The 13,396-nt window shown below is 37.0% G+C and overlaps 1 protein-coding gene across 8 annotated transcripts in view; it reads left to right on the forward strand.

Moving 5' to 3' along the window:
- The window catches only part of RIMS1 (regulating synaptic membrane exocytosis 1), a 354,590-nt gene that overhangs the window by 249,143 nt on the left and 92,051 nt on the right, over positions 1 to 13,396 (forward strand). For 6 of the 8 annotated variants that reach the window (XM_075498193.1, XM_075498185.1, XM_075498188.1 and 3 more), the window contains one exon: positions 4,503 to 4,615. In XM_075498193.1, coding sequence (XP_075354308.1) covers positions 4,503 to 4,615 — 113 coding nt within the window. Of the gene's footprint in view, positions 1 to 4,502; positions 4,616 to 10,250; positions 10,281 to 12,786; positions 12,858 to 13,396 lie in introns of those variants that run through there. The other 2 variants (XM_075498190.1, XM_075498194.1) reach the window with 2 other exon arrangements.

Below are 13,396 nucleotides of genomic sequence, written 5' to 3' on the forward strand. Positions count from 1 at the left end.
AGCCAGTGCAACAAGAGCATAGGGAAACATGAATTGTGCTGCTTCTTTTTACATCTCCGTGGCACATGGTGTAGGTATCTGTTTCCGTAAGATGATTCACTACTGTTAGATGTGAGACACAAATGTCTAAATAAGTCTGAGTGCTGTAGTTTAGTATTTCTTCATAGATATACTGTTGCACTAGTGCCAGAAAGTTTTGACAATAGTACAGGCGATTAACTTTCTTGTCAAATGGCAAATATAACTCAAGACTATTTCTTCCTCAAATATCCATTTCTTAGATTTGGTCTTTATTTTGCAATTTGCAGATCTTGTCTGCTATTAGCTAAGCAGATTACTGGAATAAGATATCAGCATGCTATCAGCTTCTCTATAAAGCCTTTCAACATGCTATGTAAGATTAAGTTCTCTACGTATTGTGATGGTTTAGGAAATGTACATAAAAGGAAAAAAGCAAACCTTTTCAGGAGAGTTTACAGAGCCTAACAGTTCTCTTAATAATCTGATGAGATAAGCCTTCAAGATGGGATTCAGTAAACTCTTCTGAAGGAGTAGAATTGATTACATGAAAATCAAACATTTTCTGTGCTTGTATGAATGAGCAAAACTGTGGTAAAAATTGGTTCATTCCAATCCTAAAATGTTTTCTTTCAGCCCTAACTGCTCACCCCAGAAATGCCAGATTTGAGGTTACCTGTCATATATGTTATGATACATACAGTCTTTAACTGTACTTGGTATATTTTACAAAGGACCCCGTGCCACGAGTGCACTGGATTGGCGATGCTCTCTTATTCTTAGTTTCACTTTATAGTTTCATAAGTGGCAGCATGTTTTATTTAGTATGTGCCACTGAGGCATCAGTCTGAAGAGAAAGGAATTTTAGTTTTCTTGTGTGCAGGCAGAGCTAGAACCTGTAGGATTCCTCTGTAAACCATCGCCAATTGAATTAATAGGTTTGCTGCTTTCAGTGTTACCTTCCTCTGTGAGGAACCAGGAGATACACATGTACGTGCTTGTTGCAGTCTCATCGCTTACCAGGTATCATTTCTCTCCCAAATTCCTTTCCTCTCCATACTTCTCTCATTTCTGTCTCATTTCCTCAGTCATACACCAGCTTTTGTCTCCCATGCTCGTTCCTTTTTGTCTCATTCCCCTGATCAGCCATTTGCAGACTACTTCCTTTCAGCAACTGGTCTTTCTTCTAGGCCAGCAAGTCCTTAACTCCATTCTAGTTTTTCTCCAGTTCCCTCTTAGCTTTATTCTTCATTTGCACCCCAAGTAGCATATTCGTCTCAATGTAATACCCCAGTTAATGCAAGTCTTAAGCCTAATTTGTCTTCATTTTAGTTAAGCAGATCCTCTATCTTTCTTTAGTGGAAGGGGACAGGTCTGTAAAAAGGGTATTACTGAAAGAGCAGGAGGTAAGTTTCTGAGTCTCAGGTAAAGCGTGTGTTCTGTAATGGCAGGACAGACTCTCCTAGTGCTTCACTGAGCTCTCAGATAAATTCCAGGATATTTAGCATCTAAAATGAGAAAAATCAGAAGTGAGAACATGATGACTTTGTTAGATTGGAGCCTTCATTCATAGGAAAAGCAAGCAAGCACTTTCTAGCACAGAGTGGGATCCATGCTTACCTTATGGATGTTATGATGTTTAAACATCTGATAAAGCAGATACTTAAAATCTGATTGCGTGCAATAGTTGGCATGGATTACTTTTACAGTCAGCATGGAGAAACAGGCATTTTCAGAACTCAGCTTGTCTTTGTTATCATAAGCATCTCTCAGAATCAGGGGAATCGGTCTCTGCAAGAATGTTACGGTTATCACCAGGGCAAGCCAGGAGTTAAGCTAAAGAAGTGTTAGGGTTTGAGAGAGAATATAGCGAGGGCAACAGAATCCTGGTTTTGTTGCATTGTGACTGGACTTCCACATAAACTGTTACTGATTAAATGGCTTTGAAACCAAACCTGTTTGTTATCCTTGGTAGGCATCTGCATGTTACCTCATATATACTTTTTTTTAGTATGACTTTCCAGTGTATGGTAGTCATGTGAACGAGACAGTCCCTTAGTTACTTTGACTGTATCTTGTGGGAAAGTTGTACTGGGTGTATGAAGGGAAACTTCATAAGTCTGCAGAAATTAAAAAAAAAAAAAACACCAAAACCCCCACAATTAAATGATGTCACAGGAAATTGAAATTTCTGAAAAACAGCAGATACAGTAGTACCATTTACAAAATTCTGCACTGTTGAGAAACCAAGGAAGAGTAAAAAGGCGCAGTTAGAATACCTTGTCACTCTCCAAACTTGAAATGTTTCAGGTTATCTTATACTTGCAGTGTGTGCATTTATTAAACTACTAATAATTATGCCTTATTATATTAACACAATCATTTTACTGCACATTTTAATTATATTTTCATTAGAGTTCCTTCAGAACTGTATTTCTGGTTTAGGGATTACAGCAGAAAGATACTTAAATAGATTCCTTATTTCAAACTCCTAAGGAAACCAAGGGAATTACATATATGTGCTTACATATTATCCTTTTTTAGGACACTAATTGAAATCCGGTTAATACTTTTAATAAAGATAAAAGGTATGTTTTAGAAACAGAAATGCTTTGTGGTAAAACTAGGTATTCATAGCCTAGTTGTGCTAGTACTTATGTCATACGTGTTGTTAGCTTGTGTTTGCTGTGTTTAAGATGCAGCTAGAGTTTTTGGCCAACTCTCCGCTATATGCAGTGCAGTTCAACAGTTCCACAATTAGGGTCATGTGTATCTGCAGTGGTGAGTGTTCTGCAGTTTGTCATTTTGAAAATGGATTTGCATTCAGAACTAATAACTTCGATCTGAAATATCAACCCTGGTCCTGCAGCCAGGATTTGCAATGTTCTTTGGTGGAGGGGGGCATGGGAAGGTGTGCCTAACAACTGAACAGTTTCTTTTTGGCCCTGATGTTTTAGGGGTCTGCTACCATGTCTTTCTAGAAGGGGACTTCCAACCCCACGAACGACTGAACAGCCAGTCATTAGGGGAAAACATCACACTCGCTCAAGGTCGAGCGAGCACTCTAGTATCAGACCCTTATGCTCTGTACATCACCTAGCGCCCGGAGGGTCGGCGCCACCTTCTCCACTTCTGACAAGGTTGCTATTACGTGTACAGCACAGCTTTCATGTTCTGCCTCCCAGGTGTCAATGTGGTGTTGTACTTTCCTGAGCATACATGGCGCGTTCACTCATTCTGGCACTGTAGATTATCCTCTCTTCATGGTATTTACACTTCTCCCATATCCTTTACACTGCCTATCTTCACCATCCAGATGGTACTTCTTGCTGTTGATCTTAAATAGTTATGCAATGTAAGAGTAAAAAATTGGCTGTGTTTTGTCCTTCCATTGTTGTGTTTTGTTCTGTATCCATATGAAAATTATCAAAGTATTTTGCTTAAACACTGTGCAGGAAATCACGTGCTGTTCACACAGCTAAGTCCGATCTTACAGGCTAAGAGAAAGTCAGTTGATCTATGTAGTGTGAAAGCCAACAGTATTTTGAACTTGCTCAAATGTGTTACTTAAAATTGCAGATTATCTACTTGCAACCTTAGTGTAGTAGATAAACAGCGCTTATCCAGTAGGGTGAGTGTGATGTTACTGTAACTGGCAAGCACATTTAATAGTAAGCTCTCCCTCTCAGTGGTCTCCTTCTTCTCATCTTTGTTTTACTTTCTTAAACTATTTCCCTAGTTATTAGAGGTGGCCCTACTTATTTTAAATGCAAACTTACCAGTGTTCTAAAGGTGTTTGATGTGTTACACTCAGATGCTGTATCTATGTATAAGAAATCAAGTAGCCAAGGTGCTCTGAAATAGCGCTAGCTAGAATTCCGCCAAAGGGGTTTAGGATATTTACTTAGGTAGGAATATTAAAAATCTTGTACATTCTTCATGCGCACACACACACGCATCCCCTCAATACCAAGGCTAAAGGTCTCTTTTCTTCTTTGACCTCAGGGAAAAACAACACGTTACCCCATGGGAATAGATACTTGCCATCCAGTTCTCTGTGGCCTTGTGCAATTATTGCATCAGCACAAAGGAAGCACAAAAGTTAATGAAATATAGAGGTGGCATTTTGTATTGCCCTTGTACTAGTGCAGGAGAACATACATAAATTGTGAGTTATAATAATAAATGGTTCTTAGAAAACTGCTTTTCATTCAGTGGTTTTTGACTAGTACTTTATTAAAAACAACAAACAACAGAAAAAAGGAAAATATTTCTCCTTAGTTGAAGGTAGTTAGAGAAATTAACTGTGAGGCCTTATAAGTTTACTATGTATCCAGACCTGAGTATGTGCATATGGCATACACCAAATGCAAACTTCTTCAAATCCATCTTCAGTATATACAACTTAATATGTGTTTAAAGTTCAGAATATAAAATTTCTCTTCATTTGGGTAATTTTAATTTTATCTTCGTTTCATTTGCAGAATACATCAGCAAGGAAGTCCCACACAGTCTCCTCCTGCAGACACATCCTTCAGCAGTCGCAGGGGAAGACAGCTACCGCAAGTTCCAGTAAGAAGTGGCAGTATAGAGCAAGGTATCAAATAATGAGCTTATGATAGCTCAAACTCTTTGATTTCTTACCTTTTTTACTTAAAGTCTACTTTCACAACTACGTGTTCAATGCTATAATTCTACCAATAAAGCAATAGAAGAGAATGAAAGCATATTTGTAGTCTGGGAAATCCAGTAGACTTTGACCGGTGGCTTACTACAGATGGTTTAATTGCCTTAATTTTCTAGTACCCTTTTATATTTGTCTACCTTAAAATTTCTATTAGAGTTGTGGTAGTTTCCAACACATACCTAGTTTGTGTTCAGCTAAAGAAATCAGGGACAAAGATTTTGACAACATTCTGACAGTCTTACTCATTTCTTATTTTGTGGTTTATATTAATTGTTGTGCATTGTTAACATAGATTAATAATAAATATCACAAATCTGTTTTTCTTCTGGAGTTCATAGCTCAGTGATTAAAGAATGAAAATAATCACCATGGGAAATGTGAAAGCACAGGTCATCAGCTCTTTCTTTCTTGAGAATAAACTGATCAGGCAAAGGGTGCTGCTCTTTTCTGAAAAAGACAATGTAGACCTAGTGGTTGTGGAGGATGTTTTTTACATACTAATATCAAATAAGTATGAATATTGCTGTTTCCTTTTCTAGCAACATACTGCACACAGAGTATGAGCTATTATGGTAAAATGAAATGGCACAATGGATAATATTTGCACATTCAGGTTCTCTTCTGTGTTTAAAAATCCCGTTTTCTCACTGACTACAAGCAACAACTGAGATTGCCATGTGCCGCAAGATTTTCTTCTACATGGAAATTAAAGAAATGCTTCTAATGATGAAATATTGTAGTGCTTTATAGAACTGTTGGCAGACCGTTTTCTTTAATAGATAATGTTGCTGACCATGACCTTCTTATCATGCTAGATTACCATAGGGGCTTTTATGTATGATGGCTTACATTAACATGCAATCAGCTTACATTAATTTTATGGCTTTGAGCTGTGATGGCATACTACACCTTCAATTAACACATATAAAAATGTATTCTTGTTTTATACATGTCTTTATTCTGAATGATTAATATACTAATACAAGTGAGTTTTATTCATTTTAAACTTTATATTCGAGTCTTCTCATTTTCTTTTGTCGTGAGTCTAGGACTGTCTGGATTATAAACTAGTTACAAACTACATTTGCAGCTTCTATTTCTGCATATTAGTAAGTTGGAAGCTTTTTAGGGAAATGTAATAACTAATGAATTTCAAATTTCTTTCATGTTTCTTCTGCAATTTCAGAACTTGGTACAATATATAAAGATGAATCGGCTTTTAATTTAATTTTAAGTTGGCTTTCCTTTGGATATTCATCTATCATCTTTCTGCTGTTCTTGATAACTGGTGTGTTGAGAATAAAATACTAGTTTATGTTTTGTTAAAGACATTGGAAATGAATGTAGAACTTACCATGAAAATGAGTAGAGATGGGATGTATACAGAAGAGGAAAGAAAAAAAGAAAGTTGAGCAGAAGGGTAAAGCTACTCTAGGTTTAGAAAGCTGTTGATATTGTGTACGTCTGTAAAGTAATGTTTCACTGAACTCTTACTTACAATTGTGGTTGATATGCTTGCGTCTTATGTATAAAATGTACAAGTAGGATGCGACATATCGTTTACTTTGTTGTTATATGTCATACCGCCTATGTCAACATGGCTGTATTACAGCACATGGAAATGAAGGCTAAAGAGATTTACTTCTCCACATAGTACTTTGGTTTTGTCTAGGTGACTGGCTTGTCCTTTTGACGGGGAGGTTTTCTGATTTTACCTGTGTTTAACACTTTGTTGAAGCTGAGAATATATTTGCAGAGAATTACTAAATTGAATAGATTTTATAAAATATTTTAAATTGCTTTCTCAGTATCTTCTGAAATAAATATGATAGTATATATAAACTTTATACTACTCTAAGAAATTAAATTCAGTGAGGCTGTAAGACCATAGCATTTGCTCTGATTTACAGTATTAAATTTTAATATAAATTTCACCTCTTTAATCCTTTCCAAATGAGTATCAGGGTCAAATGGAGTGACTAGTGACAAGTGACAGTGACAAGTGATCTGACCCTAATGTAGGATTGAATCCAAAGCATATTGAGGTCTGTAAAAGATTTCCATTAACTGTACTTGGAACTGAATTGTGTCCTTAATGGTTTAAATTCACAGTCACCATGGATATAGATGATGTCAAAATCTAGTGCAATATACAAATGTTATAGGGAGCATTTCAAAATTCTTTGCATTTTCTTCATTTATAAATAAAGCTACTTCTTGGTGGTCAGTATTGACATCCTGTGTTTCAAGGAAATCCTATATGATATACCATAACGTATCATTTTTAGAGCAAAGTACTTCTTTACACTCTGTACAAATTCTGTTGTTTCAGGAGGGTTGAATACACATCTAAATATATACATCTATGAATCTATGTCTGTTTTACAAATCACAGTAATTGCTGTAAAAAGATTGTCTGTATATCAAGAGTGGGGTTTTTATTTGCTGTTTGCATATTCAGGAGGCATAGAAGAATCCAGTAAAGTAATTTTATTACTCCTTAAAGCTCTCATTATGGAACACATGAGAATTAATGAAGGAGCAAGAGACTGGTAGTGGATTTCATCTTGAGAAACAGAGTGATGTTTTAATTCTTAATCTTAGATGAGATTTTTACTTTTTAATCTTTAGCTCTCAATCGTAAATGACCATATCCATGCTAATAAGGCTTCTTCTAGGACGGACATTGCATCCCGGACATTCCATTTTGTCATTGTCAAGTTTAGAACTAAAAAAACGGTTGTTTCCTTGTCTCTACCAGATAACGTTGTTGTAGTTACTGCTCTGGGCGGCAGTTTGAGAATCATAAAAAGCCAACTTGTGAGAAAATAAGGTAGTTTTAAAAGGTCCTTATTAGTAGACACACTTTATTAAAAACAAATCTCGTAGGAGTAATTCTTACAGATAAGACCAAAGTAGTGGTCCCTATTCCATTACAGAAATGGGTTGGTACTACTGATCAGGAACAGAGAAAAAAATCTTAAATGTGGAGGAAAAAGTCCAATTTAAGGCCTAAAACCTCAAAACAGCATAATTATGCACACTAGCAAAAAAAAAAAAAAAAAAAGCTTCTTGGTGATTATGTTCTAAAGGGGATAGCAGCTTTGCCTAGTTTTGGAGTCGGGGAGGGAGGTAGTTATTTTCACTTGGTACAGTTCTAACTAAATAATATTTTTAGCAATTCCAGGACGTGCAGACTTTTTAAAGTAATTACAGTTAAGATGGTAGGCTTCTGTAGTTTTTAGGCAATGTGATTTTTATTTTAATCCCAGTGATATTGAAGGAAGACGTGGCTGTATTTCTTTCCTTTGCAACTCCATCAGCATTATTTCCTAGAGTGCAAGACACACTGGGATGTTATTGCAACTAAAGGTCTTGAGATGCTTGAATACTGAAAGTTAGTCTGGTATAGCTGTGTCTGTGTGTGTTTTCAAAAATTCATGATTTAGTAGTCATAACCCTAACTTATGCTATTTAAGAAGCGTTTTTTATTTCTTTGTTTCAACTGATAATTTTATAAAAGGACCTAATAATATGAAGATGTTTTGGCTCAGTGACTAAAGCAGTGAAATTCTAAGCCATGGTAAGGACAATGCTGTGTTTTCAATATGTCGTCCCGTGCCGAGCTGTAAGAGATTTGCATCAGTGTTTCTTTTATTTGCATCACGTTTGAGTGGAACTGTGCAAATCATTAAGAGGGGTGGGGATTCTGCGTTGACTTTGGTTTTCAACTGTTTCTATAACAACTTTGTTGTATAGTTGTATGGTTTTTAAATGATACTTTTGTATAAGGCATATTTCTGCCGTCTTTACTCAGTCCGTCCTCTGTCATTGCAACTATCAAACCTCACAGGAATTCTTGCTTGAGTAGGATTTGAGGGTGGGTCTCTACACTTCTGTGTAATGGTTAATCATTGTATGGATCGAGGAAATGACTACAGCCTGAAGATCTGTAGCATTTTTCTACACTCCTTTTTAGCTGCAGGAGATAATATTAGGGATAATATTAGGAAATCTAGCAAGTGAATAAGAAAAAACATATTATGTGCTATTGAAATTTATGAACCAGCAAGATAAATGTGCAATGATTGTAGTATAGAAATGATCTTTAAGAGCTAATTCATGCAAAACAGGTCTTTCTCCCTGTATCTGCTTCTATTTGGCTCTTCACAGCCTGATTTCTTTTTCATAGCCTCAACAATGTGGTTTCATGTTTCGGAAGTCCTATAATGAGTCAGGTTTGTGATAATCAGCAGCCTATTTACACATAAAGAGCATCTGTAAACATAACTGAAGTAGTGTAGTTGTATGTGTTTCCAGTGGCGTCTGTTTACAGCAATAGGCCTTATGCAGTGACCTTTAGAAAAGCAAAAGTGCAACCAGCATTAAGAATTGCTGTATCTTAGCTCATGTTAGAAAACGCTGCATAAGCTTTGTACATAGCTTGTATGCAGGGTGAAGTGCATGCATGAGTGTGTGCTGCTGTTTCATGAGGGAAAGCTCCGTTGAAGACTCTACTGGTACTGAATGGGTATTACTTGTATAAAGTTCACGTGTACAATATATGTACAAGTCTTTAACGGTAGTCACATCACAGAGGAATGAAGTGTTTTGATGTCCAGTGTTTCCTTTTAACAAATAAGAATCAGAATTTCGTACAGAAAATCAGTATGTTGTCAAATGATACATTTGAGTTGCAAATATCTTTTTATATTTAACCAACTTAAGAACCTAAAAAAAATGAATAGCTAGTGAAAACCATTCTGTGTATATGTACTTGATCATTGAAGTGTCATTGCAGTGAGCGTATGGCTTGAGTAATGGTAAAAGATCAAACCCTTTCAGTTAAAACCTTTTTTCAGATCCATCAGTATAAAACTTGAGTGGCAAAAGAAAAAGTCATTTCAATTTTAGATTTGAGTCTTTTAGCGTTGTTTTCTCTTCATATTTCTGGTTTTATTTTGAAATTATTAGGTGACACTGCATATTTTGAGGCAGCTTGTGGAATCTTTACTCACGCTGGAGGGTATTTTTTCTCAGTATTGCTAACTCTTGTAAATGAGTTTAAGCCTCATAATCTTTTATGTTTTCCTTAAAGACCGATTTTCAGTAGTCCAGTGGTTATTGAGTATTACTGATTTCAGTTAATAGAAAATAAATTTGTAACACTCATTATTGCATAAAAGGCTTCAGAATCTAAAACAGGGCTATGTGGTTCAGCAGTGAGAGTGATAGTTAAAGCAATTTTAAGATTTTTATGTCATCCATAAATTTGGATATGACAATACTGCTCAAGCGGAATACTTAAAGAATCCACAATCTGGATCTCAGTAATTTCATTGTTCCTGTTAATTTTAAAGAAAAAGTCATAGGCTTTATTATTTGTCATGGTTTATCATTTTAATTTTCTACATTACTTTTACATATGCTGGAGTACTGCCTATTGTACGTGCCATTGTCACATGTAACACATTTCTTTATCTAACTTTAAATTTGCTGATTTCTTTTTCTGTTCCCATCATTCTGTGCATTTAATTCATTGAAGAGCAAGAGACTTTTAACTCTTCCACAAAAGGTAAATATTTATGTAATTTTTTACAAATGTTTGGCAACTGTTAATACTGGCTTTTCCCTCAATATATTCCATGTCAGTATATAGTATTTAGTTAACAGTGTTTAACAGGCGAGAAGGTTGTTTCTCAAATATCTGTATGCTATCTGATGCCCCTGTTTACAATCTGAAAATGGTTTCTCTTGTGATTTCTAATTTTCCTATTGAAATTCAATATACTGGATTCAACAGGAGTAGTCATGGTATTTTACATGGCTCAGAAGCTGCTCGATTGAGTTAAAGTTCACTCAAAGACTAAGATTTTACCTAAGCTCTTTCTTGAGCTCTGCACATCTGCTTCTAATGATGCAGCCTTGGCTCTTGGTATCTGTGAAGGAGGTTTCATAGGTCTAGGTTTAGGAATAGTTGAAGGTGATGATGGCCAGAAACTATCCTTCATGTGCAGAGGCATTCTGAAGAACGAGCTGTGTTTTATTTGCATGACAAGCCCTTGACACTCAGAAAGTTAGTCATGTTGTAGGGCAGGTTTCTGGGGGGAGACATGCAGAGAATTTGACCTCCTATGAATTCTCCATGTCTGTCCTGATACCGGTGAATCAGTGAGCTCAAACAAAAGGTAACTAAGGCTGTCCAAAAGGTATCTAAGACTGTCCCACAAAGTGAAAAGTGTAGTCTGTTATGTCCCTATTGAGGCAACATTGCAGAGAAGTCCTTCTTTTTTTTTTTCTTATTGCTGAAAGTAGGAGTTATCTCAAAATCAGAATGAACCTTGGAGAGAAAAAATGAAAAAATTAATCCCTTTTGATGTTAACAGCAAAATACAATGCTGCATAAACATTAATAGCACAGCTTCACCTTTTCTGACCTTTAGTCCTGAGTCCTGCAGATCTTGGGAAATTCTGGTCTGAATACAGGCTTTGGTGGTCAAAGCCAAATAGTGAGTTGAAGTTGAATCAGAGTATCTCCTACAACTTCTTTACTTTCTGAAAGGGTGAATCCCACTGATGCATTCATACTTGCTTAGGTAAAAATACAGCAGCTGTTCCACTAGCTACAAACTCCAACACCCACGCCAATACTCAGGAGTATGTTTTCATGATAATGTTAAAAAAAAAAAGGTGAAAAAGAAATAGTATTTAACTTAGGTATTAGCAATTACAGGTTATTTTGCAGTGTTAAGAATGTACTATGAAATGTCTTAAGAAAGTGCTAAGAATGGTTGATTTTACAAATTATTTCTGTCATTTTTGCTTTCTTCAGTATTTATATTTCTCTCAAATAGAGCAATACAAATCAATCATGCCAGTTTGTTTTTTGTGCCTCTTTCAAGTTCACAAACCTTGCCCTGTGATTTGGACTGCACTGGATGTTACTTTGTTTAAAACTATTGACTTGCCAACAAACCAGACCATGCCTGTAACAGGTTTGTGAAAGAGCTTGTTTCCAAAAGATTTGGATGGATCTGGCCCAAGATTTAGGGGTGTTTAGAAGGTGGGGGGATCTCTACGCACACAGATTCCTCTGGCTCAAGGGAGCTGAAAGCAGATGCAGCCTGGAGGCAGAAAAAAGAGTTGGGCAAAACAAGAGAAGCAGGAAGAAGTGGAGTGCTGGCAGCTCTGGGGGACCATGAATAACTTAATTTGAGCTGATTTACACTAGTAGCCCACTGCCACCTCTGACTTTCCCCAGTGCAGAATAAGAGATAAAAAGAATAGACAGTAGGTGAATGGGAGATGGGGATGGGGGGGGTTACAAGATATTATGTAACGAGACATAGGTACGAAGGAAAGCATATACTACAGATAGGGACAATGCTGAACAGATAAATCTACAATAAAGAAATCAAGCATCTATTCCACTTAGTCAATGGGAAGGGTTGCAATAAGGTCTTCAGCAGGTTATGAAAATGCTGACTCGGATTGCTGCCAAAACCAGTGGTTTACTTTTTTCAAATTTTAAGAAGTACATGTTTGTTTTCTTGTTGTTTTCTTTTAAATAGAAGCTTCTGTTTGGATCATCCTTGAAACGCTTTGAGGAACAACTGAGTATTGCGTCAGCCAGTTCAGATTTTTATATTGGTTTATCTTCCTTCTGGAGTGAGTTATTAAACTCAAGGTGGCCACCATGCTTCTGTGTGTACTGGGGGATCCAAGCTCATTTCCCAGCTTGGCAGTCTGAGTACGTGCTTTGGTCATGCCTCAATTCTGATTTGGGAGGAGGCCCAGAGTGCTATCAGCTCCCATGGAAAGGAAACCCGTGCACACAGGCTTAAAGGAGCACAGCATGTTCTAGTCAGGTACAGGGATCAGGGCTGCGGAGCAGGCTTCAGAGCCCATCTTCCTCACTATCTGCATGTTGCCGATAAGTACTTTTTGAAGTCGTATATGCAGAGAAGTGGTAACAAATTCTTTATCTTAGCAACAAATTGATTTGTCAGTGTTACTGACATATTTCAAAACATCCATGTGCTCATGATTTCAAAATTTCGTGTGTTTTTTAAATTTTACAGTAGAGTTTGCTGTGGATTTTTAAAGTCATGAAACCTACCACAGGGATACTTTATGTGTGCACATTGCAAAACTCATCCTGAAGTCTGAACAGAAATAACCTGGAGACCCTCTGTATTATTTCTGAAACGCTTCATCCTGGTCCAACACCAGTGTGAGTTCTCTCCCCTGTGCAGCACAGCCAGCTCTCCAGTGAATGCTCCCCTGCCCTCTCATTTCCCTTGCCCACTGCACTGGGGGATTCTCCCATCCAAATCTCATCACTGCTTTATTCCTCTGCCTTTGTGCTGGACATTGGTTCTGCAAAGTTTCTTCTCCAGCTTCCACCTCTCACTTCCTCAAACCAGATACTGGTTTTTTTCCCCTGATTCCTATCCAGAGAGCATCTAAGCAGCACAGAGAGATGAAGCTCCTGGCTTTTGCACTGTAGAAAGGCTAAATGTACATACCTCTAGGTAGCATTGTAGCTGTAGCTGTTTGTCATTGTTCAACTTTTCTTCTTAGTATGAAGACTGAGAGTGAAGAATAGATTAGATCTCTGTTGGCTTCTGGGATAAGTGCAGTTCCCTGTTGCCCTGCCAGAACCTGCTGTTTGTGCCCCAGAACACTGTT

Source organism: Mycteria americana, chromosome 3 (genome assembly GCF_035582795.1).
Source record: "Mycteria americana isolate JAX WOST 10 ecotype Jacksonville Zoo and Gardens chromosome 3, USCA_MyAme_1.0, whole genome shotgun sequence".
Lineage (NCBI taxonomy): Eukaryota > Metazoa > Chordata > Aves > Ciconiiformes > Ciconiidae > Mycteria > Mycteria americana.